At 38.8% G+C, this 20,558-nt stretch overlaps 1 protein-coding gene across 1 annotated transcript in view; it reads right to left on the bottom strand.

Annotated features, from left to right (window-relative positions):
• The window catches only part of LOC133258054 (ATP-binding cassette sub-family C member 4-like), a 292,909-nt gene that overhangs the window by 198,358 nt on the left and 73,993 nt on the right, over positions 1-20,558 (bottom strand). Inside the window, 2 exon segments of the mRNA XM_061434393.1 lie at positions 4,300-4,389; positions 11,650-11,874. Of these exon segments, the coding sequence (XP_061290377.1) occupies positions 4,300-4,389; positions 11,650-11,874 (315 nt within the window).

The following is a 20,558-nucleotide window of genomic DNA, read 5'->3' as shown; positions in this document are numbered from 1 at the left end:
GGTACAGGTCAGCAGTGGCCTGCCACAGGGGTAGAGGCTCTGGATGCAGCAAACCTGGGTATGACATAAACCCTCTTGGAGGAGGTCACCATTAACACCACCATAGGGCTGCCAAAACTTACACAGGACTGGGGAAACAGACTCTTGGAGGACAGGGAAAAAAAAAAAAAAAAACAACCCTTGTGTGCACAAGGACCAAGGAGAAAAAAGCAGTGACACCACAAGAGACTAATCCAGACTTGCCCATGAGTGTCCAAGAGTCTCTGGCAGAGGCATGGGTTGGCTGTGACCTGCTACAGGGTTGGGTACACTGACTGTGGCAGTGCATACACAGGACCTTTTGAAGGAGGTCACCATTATCTTCATTCAGTTCAGTCACTCAGTCATGTCTGACACTTTGCAACCCCATGGAATGAAGTACGCCAGGCTTCCACACCCATCAGCAAATCCAAGAGCTTGCTCAAACTCATGTTCATTGAGTCCGTGATGCCATCCAACCATCTCATCCTCTGACATCCCCTTCTCCTCCTGCCTTCAATATTTCCCAACACCACAGTCTTTTCAAATGAGTCAGTTCTTCCCATCAGGTGGCCAAATAATTGGAGCTTCAGCTTTAGCATCAGTTCTTCCAATGTATATTCAGGACTGATTTCCTTGAGGATTAACTGGTTGGATCTCCTTGCAGTTGATGGGACTCTCAAGAGTCCTTTCCAACACCAAAGTTCAAAAGCATCAATTCTTCAAAGCTCAGCTTTCTTGATAGTCCACCTCTCACAACCATATATGACTGCTGGAAAAACCATAGCTTTGACTAGACAGACTTTGTTGGTAAAGTAATATCTTTGCTTTTTAATAAGCTGTCTAGGTTGGTCAAGCTTTTCTTCCAAGGAGCAAGTGTCTTTTAATTTTATAGCTGCAGTCATCATCTGCAGTGATTTTGGAGCCCAGGAAATTAAAGTCAGTTACCCTATTCCTATCTGCCATGAAGAGATGGGACCACATGCCATGATCTTCTTTTTCTGAATGTTGAGTTTTAAGGCAACTTTTTCACTCTCCTCTTTCACTTTTGTCAAGAGGTTCTCTAGTTCTTCTTCACTTTCTGCCATAATGGTGCTATCATCTGCATATTTGAGGTTATTGATATTTCTCACAGAAATCTTGATTTCAACTTGTGCTTCATCCAGCCTGGCATTTTGCATGATGTGCTCTGCATATAAGTTAAATAAGCAGGGTGAAAATATACAGCCTTGACATATTCCTTTCCCAAATGGAACCAATCTGTTGTTCCATGTCCGGTTAGAACTGTTGCTTTTTGACCTGCATACAGATTTCTCAGGAGGCAGGTAACGTGGTCTTGTATTCCTATTTCTTTAAGAATTTTCCACAGTTTGTTGTTATCCACACAGTCAAAGGCTTTGGTGTAGCTAATAAAGAAAAAACAGATGTTTTCCTGGAACTCTCTTGCTTTTTCTATGATCCAACAGATGTTGGCAATTTGATTTCTAGTTCATCTGCCTTTTCTACATTCAGCTTAAACATCTGGAAATTCATGATTCACGTATTATTGAAGCTTGGTTTGGAGAATCTTGAGCATTACTTTGCTAGGGTATGAGATGAGTGCAGTTGTGTGGTGGCTGGAACATTTTTTGGCATTGCCTTCCTTTGGAATTGGAATGAAAACTGACTTTTTTCAGTCCTGTGGCCATTGCTCAGTTTTCCAGATTTGTTGGCATATTGAGTGCAGCATTTTCACAGCATCATCTTTTAGGATTTGAAATAGCTCAACTGGAATTCCAAGATCTCCACTAGCTTTGTTTGTAGTGATTCTTTATAAGGTCCACTTGGCTTCACATTCCAGGATGTCTGGCTCTAGGTGAGTGATCACACCATCGTGGCTATCTGGATCATGAAGATCTTTTTTGTACAGTTCTTCTGTGTATTCCTGTCATCTCTTCTTAATATCTTCTGCTTCTGTTAGGTCCATAACATTTCTGTCCTTTATTGAGCCCATCTTCGCATGAAATGTTCCCTTGGTATCTCTAATTTTCTTAAAGAGATCTATAGTCTTTCCCAGTCTATACTGTTTTCCTCTATTTCTTTGCATTGATTGCTGAGGAAGGCTTTCTTATCTTTCCTTGCTATTCTTTGGAACTCTGCATTCAAATGGATATATCTTTCCTTTTCTCCTTTGCCTTTAGCTTCTCTTCATTTCTCAGCTGTTTGTAAGGCCTCATCAGACAACCATTCTGCCTTTTTGCATTTCTTTTTCTTGCAGATTGTCTTCACTGCCTCCTGTACAATGTTACAAACTTCTGTCCACAGTTCTTCAGGCACTCTGTCTATCAGATCCAATCCTTTGAACCTATTTGTCACTTCCACTATATAATGATAAGGGATTTTATTTAGGTCACACCTGAATGGCCTAGTGGTTTTCCCCAGTTTCTTCAATTTAAGTCTGAATTTGGCAATAAGGAGTTCATGATCTGAGCCACAGTCAGCTCCTGGTCTTGTTTTTGCTGACTGTATAGAGCTTCTCCATCTTTGGCTGCATAGAATATAATCAATCTGATTTTGGTATGGACCATCTGGTGATGTCCACGTATAGAGTCTTCTCTTGTGTTGTTGGAAGAGGGTGTTCGCTATGACCAATGTGTTCTCTTGGCAAAGCTCTGTTAGCCTTTACCCTGCTTCATTTTGTACTCCAAGGCCAAATTTGTGTTACTCCAGGTAGCTTTTGAATTCCTACTCTTGCATTCCAGTCCCCTATAATGAAGAGGATATCTTTTTTCAGTGTTAGTTCTAGAAGGTTTTGTAGGTCTTCATAGAACTGTTCAGCTTCAGCGTCTTCAGCATTACTGGTCAGGGCATAGACTTGGATTACTGTGATATTGAATGGTTTGCCTTGGAAATGAATGGAGATCATTCTGTCATTTTTGAGATTGCATCCTAGTACTGCATTCAGTTCAGTTCAGTCTCTCAGTCATGTCCAACTCTTTGCAACCCCATGCACTGCAGCATGCCAGACCTCACTGTCCATCATCAACTCCTGGCGTTTTCTCACACTCATGTCCATTGAGTCAGTAATGCCATCCAACCATCTCATCCTCTGTTGTCCCCTTCTCCTCCTACCTTCAATCTTTCCCAGCATCACAGTCTTTTCCAATGAGTCAGTTCTTCCCATCAGGTGGCCAAAGTATTAGAATTTTGGCATCAGTCCTTCCAATGAATATTCAGGACTGATTTCCTTTAGGATGGACTGGTTGGATCTCCTTGTGGTGCAAGGGACTCCCAAGAGCCTTCTCAATCACCACAGTTTAAAAGCATCAATTCTTTGGCACTCAGCTTTTTTTATAGTCCAACTCTCACATCCATATATGACTATTGGAAAACCCATAGTCTTGACTAGATGGACCTTTGTTGGTAAAGTAATGTCTCTGCTTTTTAATATGCTGTCTAGGTTGGTCATAACTTTTCTTTCAAGGAGCAAGAATCTTTTAGTTTCATGGTTGCAGTCATCATCTGCAGTGATTTTGGAGCCCAAAAATATATGCAGAGTACATCATGAGAAATGGTGGACTGGAAAAAGCACAAGCTTGAATCAAGATTGCTGGGAGAAATATCAATAACCTCAGATATGCAGATGACACCACAATTAAGGAGAAAGTGAAGAAGAACCAAAGAGCATCTTGATGAAAGTGAAAGAAGATAGTGAAAAAGTTGGCTTAAAACTCAACATTCAGAAAACTAAGATCTTGGCATCTGGTCCCATCACTTCATGGCAAATTGATGTGAAACAGTGGAAACAAGTACTGCATAGTCATAAGGTAAGTGTAAAAAGAAAAAAGAGTGTGGAGTTGGCAGCTGAGAGGAAGTTGAGTCTGGCTGGAGAACACCTACTTTGCATATTCCTCACAGGCTCCCTGTGCAGCAGCACTGAACAGGGCACAGGAGAAATAACAATCCCTGCCCACCAAGCCTTCATCATCCAGAGGAGGAGGGAGACAGTTCAGCAACACTGACAGCATGTGGCAAGAAGGGCTACACCAGGAGGACCTTTAGGGACACTAACCGAGCTGGGATAGAACACTGCTGCCTATCTAGTATTAGAAAAACAAAATTCTTATCCACAGGACAATATATATTTTTACATGTAAGTTGCACGCAGAAGAGATGAGAGCTGGGTAACAACAACCCTTATCTTAGGTTCTCAACAGAACCCTGGCTGACACCAAACCCTGGCACTTGGCTCCCAAAAAGCTGAACCCAGTGAGAAATGAAGAGGATCCCTTGGTCACTTACCCTGTCAAACCTGTTCACATCGTTAGACAGCAGGTTGACTATCTGGCCTGTGGTGGTCTTCCCTATGGCCGAGTTACTCAGGCGAAGGGTCTGAAATAAGAGAGGGAGACAGAGAATTGGATTCCCATGTTGATACAAATTCACACTTAAAACATAGCAAACTGGATAACACTTTCTTGGGGTCATGCATGGTATCAGGATGAGCAGGATAACCCCTGACAGCAGGGCTCTAGGGACCCATGTTCATCCTTTATCTCCTCAATGTGGCAGAAGCCCCACCAAGAAGGACAGCAAAGGGAGGAGTAGGAGGTAGGAAAAAAAAAAAAAAAATCCCCCACCCTGTTTCTCAATTAACTTGGGTCTGCCCAGAGTGTAAAGGGTATAGGTTTAGATTTAGGAGCAAAATAAAGTAAATGTGAGCCTAACTAGATGAGAGTGGAGAAACTGCCTTAAAGCAAGAAATTAGAGGACTTGGACTAGAAATTAGGGGACTTGGAATCAATCACACTGTATATGAAATCATTTAAGAACTTTGACTTTAATTTCCTCATTCCAATATGAGCAGAGGACTTCCCTGGTGGTTCAGTGGTTAAGCATCTGCCTGCCAATGCAGGGAACACAGTTTTGATCCCTCATCTGGAAAGATCCCACATGCTGCAGGGCAACTAAGCCTGTGCACCACAATTACTGGGCCCGAGCACCCCACAGCCTGTGTTCTGCAATAAGAGAAGTCATCTCCACAATAAGAGAAACCATCTGCACACTGCAATTAGAGAGCAGCCCTCAACAAGGAAACAAGAGAAAACCCATACAAAGCAACAAAGGCCCAGCACAGACAAAAATAAATACTTATTAAATTCTTTAAACAAATGTTTTAAAATAATATACAATAAAATGAGCAGAGAATAGTGTTCAAAATAATATTCTCGTGAGGAATCTATGGCCTTTAATGTCTGACTTTACAAAAAATAGCCTGTTTTACATGATCCCTTTATTTGGTAAAAAGTTGCAAAATATGCCCTAGAGATCAGGAATCTGAAGTGACCACTGTAAGATGTTTCAGTGGACTACCAACTGGAGCCATGGATCCAAACAAAATGTCAGAATTCATGAAAACTTTTCATTTAGTTCTCAAGTTAAAGAGAAAAGTAAGTGATCAAGTAGAAAATATAAAATTATGTAGCCATGATTGAAGAAGGTATGGCGGTTTCTCAAAAAATTAAACATAAGATTAGTATATAGCACAACAGTTCCACTACTGGGAATGTACTCAAAAGAACTGAAAGCACAACCTTGAACAGATATTTGTTTACCTATGTTCATAGCAGCACTATTCACAATAGATATAAGATGGAAACAACCCAAATGTTTATTAACAGATGAATGAATACACAAAATATTGTACATACCTATCATGAAATATCATTCAGTCTTAAAAAAGAATTTAATTCTGAAACCTGATACAACATGGATAAACCTTGAAAACATTGTGCTAGGTGACATAATCCAGACATCATATGCTTTCACTTATATGAGGCACCTGGAGTAGTGAAATTCATAAAGAGAAGTAGAATGGTGATGGTGGTGAAGGGATGGGAGTAGAAACTTAGTGTTTAATGGGTGCAGATTTGAGAAGATGAAAAAGTTCTGGAGATGCATAATGGTGATAACTCTACAATAATGTGAATGTACCTGATGTCATTAAATGGTGCACTTAAAAAGAGTTAAAACTGTAAATTTTGTTGTGTATATTTTGTTGCAACTTTTTAAAAAATCAATGATCAAAAGCCACAAGTTATTTTACCACAGTTGTGGAAAGATAATTAAAAGGCAAGTCATTTTCTATATATCATACATCCCACAAGATCACTCAACAATACAAACTATGACTATAAGCTTATCAGCCATTCCATTTCTAACACTCAATCTGATTTCTTTCCAGGACTAGGGATAAGCAAGTAGGGCCTCAGCATAAACCAGAAACATTCAGATGGGCCTTTTAGAGCTGTTCTGCAGTACCAGCTTTTTCCCTAAAGAGTCAGCCCACCTGTAACCTACAAAAAAGAAACATCTTATTTCTTCACCTCAGCAGGATTCTAGATACATGAAAGTGCATGAGGAAACTGTCTCTCCCATGTGTCTGGAGGAGCTTCCCTGGTAGCTCAGCTGGTAAAAAAATCCACCTGCAATGCAGGAGACCCCAGTTCAATTCTTGGGTCAGGAAGATTTCCTGGAGAAGGGATAGGCTATCCACTGCAGTATCCTTGGGCTTCCCTGGTGGTTCAGCTGGTAAAGAATCTGCCTGCAATGTGGGGAGACCTGAGTTCAATCCCTGGGTTAGAAAGATCCCCTGCAGGAGGGAACAGCTACCCACTCCAGTATCCTGGCCTGGAGAATTCCATGGACTGTATAGTCCATGGGGTCGCAAAGAGTTAGACACAACTGAGTGATGTTTCTTGAAATCCACGTTACCTCTGTGGTTTTACCTCAGCAATTCCTAACTTTGTAAAAAGACAATTCTTTTAAATACAAAGACTCTAAATTGGAAAGGAAGAAGTCAAACTGTCACTATTTGTAGATGACATGATACTATACATAGGAAATCCTAAAGACACTACCAGAAAACCGTTAGATTTCATCAATGAATACGGTAAAGTTTCAGGATACAAAATTAATATACAAAAATGTGCTGCATTTCTATACATTATTAAGAAAGTATCAGAAAGGGAAATTAAGGAAACAATCCCATTTACCATTGTATCAAAAAGACTAAAATGCCTAGGACTAAACCTACCTAAGGAGGCAAAAGATCTGTACCTCCAAAACTATAAGACACTGATGAAAGAAATTGAAGATTACAAAACAGATGGAAAGATATACCATGTTCTTGGATTGGAAACATTAGTATTGTCAAAATAACCATACTACCCAAGGCAATCTACAGATTCAATGAAACACCTATCAAATTACCAATGGCATTTTTCACAGAACTGGAACAAAAAAATATAAAATTTGTATGGAAAAACAAATGACACAAATAGTCAAAAAAAAAATTGAAGAAGAAGAACAAAGTTGGAGGAATCACACTCCTTGACTTTGACCATAGTACAAAGCTACAGTAATCAAAATAATAGTATGAAAGTGAAGTGAAAGTCACTCAGCCGTGTCCAACTCTTTGTGACCCCATTGACTACACAGTCCATGGAATTCTCTAGGCCAGAATACTAGAGTGGGTGGCCTTTCTCTTCTCTAGGGGATCTTCCCAACTCAGGGATCAAACCCAGGTCTCCTACATTGCAGGCAGATTCTTTACCAGCTGATCCACAAGGGAAGCCCAAGGGAAGACAGTAGATACTGGCACAAAAACAGACACATAGATCAATGGAACAGTATAGACAGCCCAGAAATAAACCCATACACTTAGGGTCAACTAATTTAAGACAAAGGAGGCAAGAATACACAATGAAGAAAGCACAATCTCTTCAATAACTGGTGCTGAAAAAATGCACAGTTCAATTTAGTCACTCACTCATGTCCAACTCTTAGTGATCCCATGGACTGCAGCAGACCAGGCTTCCCAGCCCATCACCAACACCCAGAGCTTGCTTAAACTCATGTCCATCAAGTCAGTGATGTCATCCAACCATCTCGTCCTCTGTTGTCTCTTTTTCTTCCTGCCTTCAATCTTCCCCAGCATCAGGGTCTTTTCCAATGAATCAGTTCTTCACATCAGGTGGCCAAAGTTTTGGAGCTTCAACTTCAGCATCAGTCCTCCCAGTGAATATTCAGGACTGATTTTCTTTAGGATTGACTGGTTTGATCTCCTTGCTGTCCAAGGGAATCTCAAAGAGTCTTTTTCAACACAATGGTTCAAAAACATCAATACTTTGGCACTCAGCTTTCTTTATGGTTCAGCTCTCACATACATACATGACTGCTGGAAAAACCATAGTTGACTAGATGGACCTTTGTCGGTAAAGTACTGTCTCTGCTTTTTAATATGCTGTCTAGATTGGTCATAGCTTTTCTTCTAAGATGCAGGCATCTTTTAATTTCATGGCTGCAGTCACCATCTGCAGTGATTTTGGAGCCTGAGAAAATGAAGTCTGTCACTGTTTCTATTGATTTCCCATCTATTTGCCATGAAATCATGGGACCAAATGCCATGATATTCATTTTTTTGAAAGTTTTATGCCAGCTTTTATACTCTCTTCTTTCACTTTCATTAAGAGGCTCTTTCGTTTCTCTTTGCTTTATGCCATAAGGGTGGTGTCATCTGTATATCTTAGGTTATTGATACTTCTCCCTGCAATCTTGGTTACAGCTTGTGCTTCATTCAACCCAACATTTCGCATGATGTACTCTGCATCTGAGTTAAATTAGGAGGGTGACAATATACAGCCTTGATGTACTCCTTCCCCAATTTGGAACCAGTCAATTTTTCCATGTCTGGTTCTAACTGTTGCTTCTTGACCTGCATACAGGTTTCTCAGGAGGAAGGTCAGGTGGTCTGGTATTCCCATCTCTTGAGGAAATTTTCCAGAGTTTGTTGTGATCCACAAAGTAAACAGCTTTAGTGTAGTCAATGAAGCAGAAGTAGATGTTTTCTGGAATTCTCTTGTATTTTCTATGATCCAAGGGATGTTGGAAATTTCATCTCTGGTTCTTCTGCCTTTTCTAAATCTAGCTTGAAAATCTGGAAGCTTTTGGTTCATGTACTGTTGAAGCCTAGGTTGGAGAGTTTTGAGCATTGCTTTGCTAGCATGTGAAATGAGTGCAATTGTGCAGTAGTTTGAACATTATTTGGCATTGCCTTTCTTTGGGATTGGTATGAAAACTGACCTTTTCCAGTGCTGTGGCCACTGCTGAGTTTTCCAAATTTGCTGGCATACAGAGTGCAGCATTTTAACAGCATCATCTTTTAGGATTTTAAACAGCTCAGCTGAAAAAAAAAAAAAGTGGTCCACTGGAGAAGGGAATGCAAACCACTTCAGCATTCTTGCCTTTAGAATGTCATGAACAGTATGAAAAGGCAAAAAGATTTGACACTAAAAGATGAACTCCCCAGGTCAGTAGATGCCCAACATGCTACTGGAGAAGAGCAAAGAAATAGCTCCAGAAGGAATGAAGAGGCTGAGCCAAAGTGAAAATAACATCCCATTGTGGATGTGTCTGGGGGTGAAAGGAAAGTCCAATGCTGTAAAAAACAATATTGCAGAAGCTTTTAAGGTTAATTAGGTCCCATTTGTTTATTTTTGCTTTTATTTCCAATATTTTGGGAGGTGGGTCATAGAGGATCCTGCTGTGATGTATGTCAGAGAGTGTTTTGCCTATGTTCTCCTCTAGGAGTTTTATAGTTTCTGGTCTTACGTTTAGATCTTTAATCCATTATAGCCAGGACATGGAAGCAACCCAGATGTCCATCAGCAGATGAATGGATAAGAAAGCTATGGTACATATACACAATGGAGTATTACTCAGCTATTAAAAAGAATACATTTGAATCAGTTCTAATGAGGTGGATGAAACTGGAGCCTATTATACAGAGTGAAGTAAGCCAGAAGGAAAAACATCAATACAGTATACTAACGCATATATATGGAATTTAGAAAGATGGTAACAATAACCCGGTGTACGAGACAGCAAAAGAGACACTGATGTATAGAACAGTCTTATGGACTCTGTGGGAGAGGGAGAGGGTGGGAAGATTTGGGAGAATGACATTGAAACATGTAAAATATCATGTAAGAAACGAGTTGCCAGTCCAGGTTCGATGCACGATACTGGATGCTTGGGGCTAGTGCACTGGGACGACCCAGAGGGATGGTATGGGGAGGGAGGAGGGAGGAGGGTTCAGGATGGGGAACACATGTATACCTGTGGCGGATTCATTTTGATATTTGGCAAAACTAATACAATTATGTAAAGTTAAAAATATATATATATTGCATAGGAACCTCAAATGTTAGGTCCATGAATCAGGTTCACATAGCCCAAGGATTAACAAGACTCTGCTCAAAAAAGGATGAGGAAAGATACCTTTAATTTGCTGAGAAAAATATTCCTAAAAAATAGAAGCTCTAGATAAGTAACAACCAAGTAAAAGAAGTGCTTGTTTTCATTTAAATTGCTTGGTTTTATCTTTCAATGAGGATTCTGTTTATTTTTAATTATATATATATATATACATATATATATATATATATATATATATATATATATATATGCACAACAAGATGTTTGACATAAATGTACACTGGGAAATGATTACTGTAGTTAAAACAGTTAACATACCCATTGCCTCATGTAGTTATCTTTCTGTGTGTGCAGTGAAAACACTTATAATCTATCTCTCAGAAAATTTCAAGTGTGTAACATGATTAAATAAGGATTTTTTTTTTAATGAAACAACCCAGGACAAATAGATACCTAAGATCTTGTAGGTATCAAGAGCTCTCCAGCACATGTCACTGGTGTATCTGTGGCAGTTCATTTGTAAAGACATCTGAAATACTTAACTCCTTTTATACTAGATAAGACTAGAGTAAAATATAGAATAATTTTATAGCATTTCTCAGTACAAAAACACTAGAAAAATCAAACCAGATTTTATTAAAGCTGTTATAATGCATACTTTTAAAAAAGCAAATATTGTATTAAGAAAATAACTTCAATGAATAGCAACATAAATACCCTCTAAAATTGCTAAAAACAAAATTTCAAGTTTTCTCCCAAACACTCAACCATTTTCTTTAATATTATCAAAAACAATCAGAACTACAGAAGATGATGAGTGAGTCTAATTTGGCACAGATTTCACTTATATTTTTATTTAGTAAGCACAATTATATTAAACATGACTAGATGCATCATTTAAAATATAATCATTTATTTTATTAAATACATATTTTTCTCCTAAATTTAATGTTATAGATACAATCACTGAAGTCATTTTTAAACACAACTTTGATGTAAATGAAGGTTTAAATGAAAAACAACAAAATTTCCATGAATACCACAATATGATTTAGGCAAGAAAACATTGAAAATCAGTTTGATAATTTTGATACCTATTTTTAATTAGATTTCAATATAAGTTTAGTGGGTATTATGCACCAGCCTATGCATAAAGTTATCAAAGGCAGCCTTGGTCTGATCTCCAAACAAAACTTTTTAATATATTGGTAAAGTTTGCTCAAACAACAACAAATTGGTTTGAAACAAATATCGAGTATCTCTGGCAAGGAGTAAATGACACCATTTACAAAATTTTTAATCTACAGAGAACTTTCCCAAAATGCTTCTTATTCTTCAGAGGAGGTACAAGCTTTTGTACCAAATGACACTTACCTTGCGGTAAATCATATGGCACATGGCTACTCTTAATCTCATTCCTATACGCTGAGCATAATAGGAGAAAAAATGCTGAAGAATTGCCCAAATGACAAGGCAAACATTCAGTACAGCAGTGTAGCCATAGGCTTTGAACACAGCCCCAGAATCAGAAGGATCATAATTTTGAAAGTAAGTAATTAAATCCTCAAAATATGTCGGTAATAGTACTCTGAAGGTTTCCTAAAAGGAAAGGAAAAGAAACCTTAATTAGAAATACAAGCCATACAAGTTTTTCTTATCACAAGCTTCACTTTTTTTAATTTAATTTTTGCTGTGGTTCGGTTGCTAAGTCATGTCCATTTCTTTGTAACCCCATGGACTGCAGCATGCCAGGCTTCCCTGCCCTTCACTATCTCTCAGAGTTTGCTCAAACTCATGTCCATTGAGTCAGTGATGCCATTTAACTATCTCATCCTCTGTCACTGCCTTCTCCTTGTGCCCTCAAACTTTCCTAGCATCAAGGTCTTTCCCAGTGAGTTGACTCTTTGCATCAGGTGGCCAAAGGATTGGAGCTTCAGCTTCAGCATCAGTCCTTCCAATAAATATTCAGGATTGATTTCCTTTAGGATTGACTGCTTTGATCTCCTGGAAGTCAAAGGGAGTCTTTAGAGTCTTCTCCAGCACCACAGTTTGAAAGCATTAATTCTTCAGTGCTCAACCTCTTTACAGTCCAACTCTCACATCTGTACATGACTACTGGAAAAAGCAAAGCTTTGACAATGTGGACCTTTATGGGCACAGTAAAGTACAGTTGATTTCCAATGCTATGTTAGTTTCAGGTGTACAGCAAAGTGATTCAGTTATACATATACATATATCTATTCTTTTTCAGATTCTTTTCCTATGTAGGTTATCACAGATTATTTAGTAGAGTTCCTTGTGCTACACAGTGCTGCCTGCTCACTGTCTGATGCTTTGCAACCTTATGGACTGTAGCCTGCCAGGCTCCTCTATCCATAGGATTCTCCAGGCAAAAATACTAGAATGGGTTGCCATTTCCCCCTCTAGGGGATCTTCCTGACTCAGGGATCAAAACCACATCTCCTGCATCTCCTGCATTAGCAGGTGGATACTTCGCCACTAAACCACGTGGGAAGCCCCATGCTATACAGTAGGTCCTTTTTAATTATTAATATCAATTTCATATATAGTAGTGTGTATATGCGGAGAAGACAATGGCAACCCACTATTCAGGCAACCAGTACTCTTGCCTGGAATATCCCATGGACAGAGGATCCTGGTAGGCTACAGTCCATGGGGTCGCACAGAGTTGGACAAAACTGATGCAACTTAGCAGCAGCAGCAGCAGTGAGTATATGTTCACCTCAAAGTCCTAATTTACTCCTCCCCTTGCCTTTCCCCTTTGAAAACCATAAGTTTGTTTTTGAAGTCTGTTTGGAACAACGTTCATTTTGTACCATCCGTTTAGATTCCACATATAACTGATACCATATGATATTTGTCATTCTTTATCTGACTTACTTCATTCAGTATTATAATATCTAAGCCCATCCGTGTGGTTGCAAATAGTATTCTTTCATTCTTTTTTTGTGACTGAGTAATATTTCATTGTATATATGTACCACATCTTCTTTATCCATTTCTCTGTCAATAGTCTTTTATATTGCTTCTAGACTATTGTAAATAGTGAAGCGATGAACACTAAGGTCCATGTCTCTTTTCAAATTAAGGTTTCCTCCAGATACGTGCCCAGTAGAGGGATTGCTGAATCATGTGGTAGTTCTATTTCTTAGTTTTTTTGAGGAACCTCCATTCTCACCAACAGTGTAGGAGGTTTCCTTTCTATCCACGTGTTCTAGCATTTATTATTTGCAGACTTTTTGATGATGGTTATTCTGACTGGTGTCAGGTGACAACTCATAGCAGTTTGATTTGCATTTCTCTAATAATTAACAATGTTAAGCATCTTTTTATGTGCTTTTTGGCCATCTGTATGTTTTCTTTTGAGAAATGTCTATTTAGATCTTCTGCCAATTTTTTTATTATATATATATATATATATTGAGCTGCATGAGCTATTATATATTTTGGAGATTAATCCCCTGTCAATCACTTCATTTGCAAATATTTTCTTCCATTCTGTGGGTTGTCTTTTCATAAAAGGAGAAATCAACATTGGCAAGAATAGTGGGGGACTTTAGTACTCCACTTCCATCAATGGACAGATCATACAGACAGAACAATCAATAAGGAAACAGAGGCCTTAAATGACATATTAGACCATATGGACATAACTGATATTTATATGACATTCTATATGAATGCAGCAGAATACACATTCTCCTCAAGTGCACATTGGAACATTCTCCAGGATAGCTAACATGCTGAGCCACAAAGCAACCTCCAGGCAAGTGGGGTGCCATTGTCTTCTCTGTCAGTAAATTTAAGAACACTTAAATCATATCAAGGATCTTATCCAACCATGACATTATGGATTACAAATCAACTACAAGGGAAAAACTGTAAAAAAAAAAAAAAAAAAAAAAAAAACAGATATGAAAGCTAAATAATATCTTACTAAGCAACCAATGCATCACTGAAGAAATCAAAGAGGAAACCAAAAAATACCTAGAGACAAATGAAAACCCAATGATCCTAAACCTATGAGATGCAACAAAAGCAGTGCTAAGAGAGGAAACAAGAAAAATCTCAAATAAACAACCTAACCTTATACCTCAAGCAACTAGAGAAAGAAGTACAAACAAAATTCAAAGATAGGAGAAGGGAAAAAATGATAAATCAGAGCAGAAATGAATTAAATAGAGATAAAGAAAACAATAGAAAAGATCAATGAAACTAAAAGCTGGTTCATCAAAAATATAAGCAAAATTGATAAGCCTTTAACCAGACTTATCAAGAAAAAAAGGAAGAGGGCTCAAATCAACAGTTAGAAATGAAAAAAGAGAAATTACAATGGACACTAAATAAATACAAAGAAATATGAGAGACTACTACAAGCAAATATATGCCAATAAAGTGGACAGCTTGGAAGAAATGGACAAGTGTTTAGAAAAGTAAAACCTTCCAAGACTGAAGATTGAACCAAGAAGAAATAGAAAATATGAACAGACTAATCATAAGTACTGAAATTGAAACTATGAGTAAAAACCTCCCAAAAAACAAAAGTCTAGGACCTGATGGCTCCACAAACAAGGATACCACAAAAAAAGAAAATCACAAGACAATCTCACTGATGAACATAGAAACAAAAATCCTCAACAAAATACTAGCAAATCAAATCCAACAACACATTAAAAAGATTACACATCATGATCAAGTGGGATTTATCTCAGGGAGGCAAGCACTCCAGTATATGCAAATCAATCAATGTAATATATTATATTAACAAACTGAAGAATAAAATCCATACGATCATCTCAATAGATGCAGAAAAAGCTTTCAACAAAATTCAACACCCTTTTATAATAAAAACTCTGCAGAAAGTGGGCATAGAGGGAACTTACCTAAACAAAATAAAGGCCATATGCCACAAACCCACAGCTAACATAGTCAATGGTGAAAAGTTGCAATTATTTCCTCTAAGATCAGGAACAAAAAAAGGATGTCCATTCTTGCCACTTTTATTCAACATAGTTTTTAAAGTCCTAGCCACAGCAATCAGAGAAGAAAAAGAAATAAAGGAATCCAAGTTGGAAAAGAAGTAAAATTTTCACTGTTTGCAAATGACATGATACTATACATAGAAATGGTACTGGATGCTTGGGGCTGGTGCACTGGGACGACCCAGAGGGAGGGTAGGGGAGGGAGGAGGGAGGAGGGTTCAGGATGGGGAGCGCGGGTATACCTGTGGCGGATTCATTTCGATATTTGGCAAAACTAATACAATATTGTAAAGTTTAAAAATAAAATAAAATTTAAAAAAAAAAGAAAAAAAAAAAAGAAATTGTTAAAGCTGTTGCCAGAAAACTACTAAAGCTCATCAATGAATTCAGTAAGCTTTCAAGAAACAAAATCAGTACCCATAAATCTCTTGCATTTCTATACACAAACCAGCTTCACCTTTATTATTAGCATATTAAAATGGCATTTTTACGAAATGCTATACTCATGGCTAATCTAAAAGAAAAATATACAGATCCACTCTCTTCTATAAGACAAGCAGACAATAGCTTTAAACTTAAGTCAAATTTTTTCAAGGTAATAAATCCTTAGTACATTGTGTTTGGTACACTGTTGATGCTCAATAAATATTACATCCAGTGTTTTAGAACACATTTAGTAAAACACCAAGTGAGTCTTTGCCTAAGATGAATGAGGAAAAGGTGACAGAAGAAGCATAAGAGATTTGCTTCCATATGAACAAGCCCTGCTGGTAGCCTGCCCTGGTCCCCTGTAGTCTCAACATCCCAGCCCGACAGAAAGTCAAGATGGCGCATGTAGGCAAGACACACTCCTGCTATCATCTTTTGCTTTAAGAGCCTGTATGAACTGACACATTGGCACACAAACAGATCCAATCTTTCCCAGCCAGAATTCCACGTGTCAGCAGGTCAAGATATCAGACTAGCTTTTGTTGGTGTATCAAAAATAAACCAGGCTTGGGAGGTTCCCAAACTCTCAGCTCCACATGGCACTGCATCAATATATCTCTAGACCTTAGAAGCTGGGATTTTCCTTGAGTTAAAAGTTAAACACAGCAGAAGACAAGCTAAAAATAAAACATCCATGGTTCTCCATCAGCCACACACTGCAGGTGTTGGTTTGGAAGAAATGATTTCTTCCCCAGAGCAAAAATTTTAAATACTAAACCAATCATTTGGGAGGCATTGGGGCTTAACTCCTGAGTAAGACTTACAGAAAACAATTGTCTTTCCCCAAATAAATAGCAACACTTGCCCACCCTGCCAAATAGCCACTCCACCAAACATCCTACTACTTCCTCCCTGTAGTCATCCCTTGAGAAAGTACCCTTTTTCCCCAGGAAGGAAAACCAAACTCTCAACACAAATTCAAGTCACAAAAAGTAAACACTTAGGCCCTCAACACCATTTCCTCCACAGACTTGTCAAAAGACAAAATGCCAAAAGTTTGGAAATCTTTCTGGAATTCCATTTTGAGATAAATTTTTCCTTTTAAGCAATCTCCTTACTAACACAGACAAGGTAAACAACTGACAGGCTGCTTTGATAGTTCTCTTCTGTTATCTGAAGTTGAGGAGCCCATGCACAAGAGGAAGGGAAAGTAGAATCCAAAACACCAAACATAAGACAAAACTAACAAGTATTTTCTGCTCAGCCAACTAGTACCCAATCAGGATATGTACAGAAAGCTATCCTCATCCCTCAGATGGGTGTGACACTGAACCCAAACACTCCTGTTTTGTTGCACACACATGTTCACACCCTGCATCAACTGCTTTGTTTTCCAAGAGGTCACAGAAGTTTTCATCTACTATAGAGAAGTAAGGCTTCCCCAAAGGTTCAGCATTAAAGAATCTGCCCATAATGCAGGAGATGCAGCAGGAGCTGCAAGTTCGATCCCTGAGTCAGGAAGATACCCTGGAGAAGGAAATGGCAACCCACTCCAATAGTCTTGCCTAGAGAATCCCATGGACAGTGAAGCCTGGAAGGCTACCATCCATGGGGTTGCAAGAGTCAGGCACAACTTAGCAACTAAACAGCAACAATAGAGAAGTAAGCAAATAACACTTAGTTAAATGAGTAAGATGATCAAATCAGAGCAAGATGCTCAGTTCTCAAAAGCACAAAGGCTCACTATTACCTTTCCAGCATGCTTCATCGTTCATTGCAAGGGGCATGAAGAGCTTAAAAGAGCCCCTCATACAATAGATGATAAAACACACTTTTTATAGAGTTTACTGAGGTGGAATGGGAGGCTTTCACAGAGAACCAAGAATGTCAAACTGGACACATGCACGGTTCCACCCCAGGTATGGTGAAAGACAGCCCAGTGCTGCAGCCTGCAAACATGGGGCTCTCCACCAGAAGCCCAGCACTAACACCTGCCTTCCCAAACTGTCCTGAAACTTACGATTGTCTCTGGGAGTCACTGTTGCCTGTTACTCAGCTCTTTGATTGAGGCTAACATTGTGTAATTATAAAAGTGTAATTATAAAAGTAAGAGCAATATCACCCACCAAAGAGCATACCAACAGATGCAACAAATTCAGCAAAAAAAAAAAAAAAAAGTGCAAACAAAGGTACATCATTACTGCTTAAGTGTCAGGATTTTTATACTAAAATATATCATTTAATAACCCAGTTGAAAAAAACAGTCTCATTAAAGAGTAATGCCATTTCATGGCCCATAGCTTGAATTCCTCTGTCTTTTCTTGATCCTGAACTCAACTAGTAAGAAATATAACAGCTGAGAAAATATTCACTATCAAACCTGAAACTAACCAAATTAAAATTTTCTGGATAAGTAGGAACAAGGACAAATATTACCCCATAAATCCTTCACTTTTGACACCAATCTATGACCCAATGAAAATTTTTTCCACAAACCAAGTGAAAATAGTTTTATTCCTTCACAAGTATTCTTCACAACTGTAAAACCATACAAGATTTTTTTAAAGAGCCCAACTTAATTCCATAATGCTCATCATTCAAAGTTCTCTGAGAATCTCAGTGTCTCCGAGGCAAACATTTCTTGATGGAGTCCTTCGTATTCAGCCTCCTAAAAGCATCATCTGTTTGACCCCATGTCTTGGTTCAGGGGAACTTCTTACACGTTTGATGCCAGAACTTCCTCAGTGGGTACAATGCCTCCTCCATGTTTCCCCATGAAACATTTCTTGCCGAATTCCATGATCTTTGATTTATGAGGAAAAAAAAAGAAAACACAGTATATAGAAATAAGAAATCAGGCAAAGAAAGACTGCTTGAGTCAAACATAGGCAGAAAAGAGTGAGTTTGTGGGAAAATGAATAGGCAGTTAATCTTTAGAAATGGGCAGGTGACAAGAGTAGAGTTTAGAAATATCCAGAACTAAGGATGAAAAGCAGTGACTCTGGGGAAACCATAACCATCAGGATCCTAGATATACCTTCACTCCTCTTTCACACAATGGTCTTCATCCTGACTGCACCTTAGTATCACCTAGGGGAGCAACGCAGTTAAGAGCATGAGGCCCGCCTCCAGAATCTGGTTTAGGTTCAACTGGTTAGGGATGGATCCTAAAGTTCCCTCTCCATGGACAATTCTGGGTACAGGAACTAATCCCATATAAGTATCTGCTATCCTCCTCTCCCACAATATCATGGCATTTGAGCCTGGAAAATCTACAGACCTACTTATAAGTACCGCAAAGGCTGACTGGATTGATAGGTGGGTTGATTGGTTGATTAATTAATTGGCTGTGCTTCGTCTTCATTACTGCAAATGAGCTTTCTCTAGTTGCAGCAATCAGGGGCTACTCTGTAGTTACAGTGCCCAGGCTTCTCATTGTGCTGGCTTCTCTTGTTGCCTAGTATGGGCTCTATGCACGTGGGTTTCCTTAGTTATGACTCCCAAGCTCTAGAGCACAGGCTCAGTAGCTGTGGTGCAATGAGGCTTAGTTGCCTTGTAGCATGTGGAATCTTTCCAGACCAGGGATAGAAACAGCATCCCCTGCATTGGCAGGCAGATTCCTAACTACTGGAGCACCAGGGATGTCTACCACAAAGGGTTTTAATCAGAATTCAATGTGACATATCATACTTCCAAGAAAAATCCTTATTACCCCAAGTCCTGAGATTCTAATGATGAAATTAAGACCTTTCTGTACATTAGGAAAAATTGAGTGTTCAGAAAGCACTACATTCACAAAATTAAAAGATAAATCCAAATGGGTTTGTTAAGTTGCCTCTAAAAGAAGGAATTAGAGTGGAACAAGGATATCAACCTTTTAAAAAAAAGTAGCTTCTTCTGTTGACTTAACTTTGGAAGCATGAAAACATTATACAGAATTACAATTATAAAACAACTAATTTTTTCAAAAGCAATTCCTAAAATCTCAGAGTAAAATGAAACAAAAGTAACTAAATATATACTTGTCCACTTGGTTGACAGAGCCATATTAAGAAGAACTATTCCTGATGAAAGTGAAAGAGGGGGGTGAAAAAGTTGGCTTAAAGCTCAATATTTAGAAAACTAAGATCATGGCATCTGGTCCCATCACTTCATGGGAAATAGATGGGGAAACAGTGGAAACAGTGGCTGACTTTATTTTTTGGGGCTCCAAAATCACTGCAGATGGTGACTGCAGCCATGAAATTAAAAGACGCTTACTCCTTGGAAGGAAAGTTATGACCAACCTAGATAGCATATTCAAAAGCAGAGACATTACTTTGCCAACAAAGGTCCATCTAGTCGAGCTATGGTTTTTCCAGTGGTCATGTATGGATGTGAGAGTTGGACTGTGAAGAAAGCTGAGCACCGAAGAATTGATACTTTTGAACTGTGGTGTTGGAGAAGACTCTTGAGAGTCCCTTGACTGCAAGGAAATCCAACCAGTCCATTCTGAAGGATATCAGTCCTGGGTGTTCATTGGAAGGACTGATGCTAAAGCTGAAACTCCAGTACTTTGGCCACTTCATGCGAAGAGTTGACTCATTGGAAAAGACTCTGATGTTGGGAGGGATTGGGGGCAGGAGGAAAAGGGGATGACAGAGGATGAGATGGCTCATGGCATCACCAACTTGATGGACATGAGTGTGAGTAGACCCTGGGAGTTGGTGATGGACAGGGAGGCCTGGCGTGCTGCAATTCATGGGGTCGCAAAGAGTCGGACATGACTGAGCAACTGAACTGAACTGAACTGAAAACAAAATAATTTGAAAATGTATCCTCTGTGTGATATATCTACTTAAAGAAACTATG

This window comes from Bos javanicus, chromosome 12, assembly GCF_032452875.1.
Source record: "Bos javanicus breed banteng chromosome 12, ARS-OSU_banteng_1.0, whole genome shotgun sequence".
Lineage (NCBI taxonomy): Eukaryota > Metazoa > Chordata > Mammalia > Artiodactyla > Bovidae > Bos > Bos javanicus.
The sequence above is the reverse complement of the archived record's forward strand: the minus strand, read 5'-3'. Positions and strand labels throughout refer to the sequence as shown.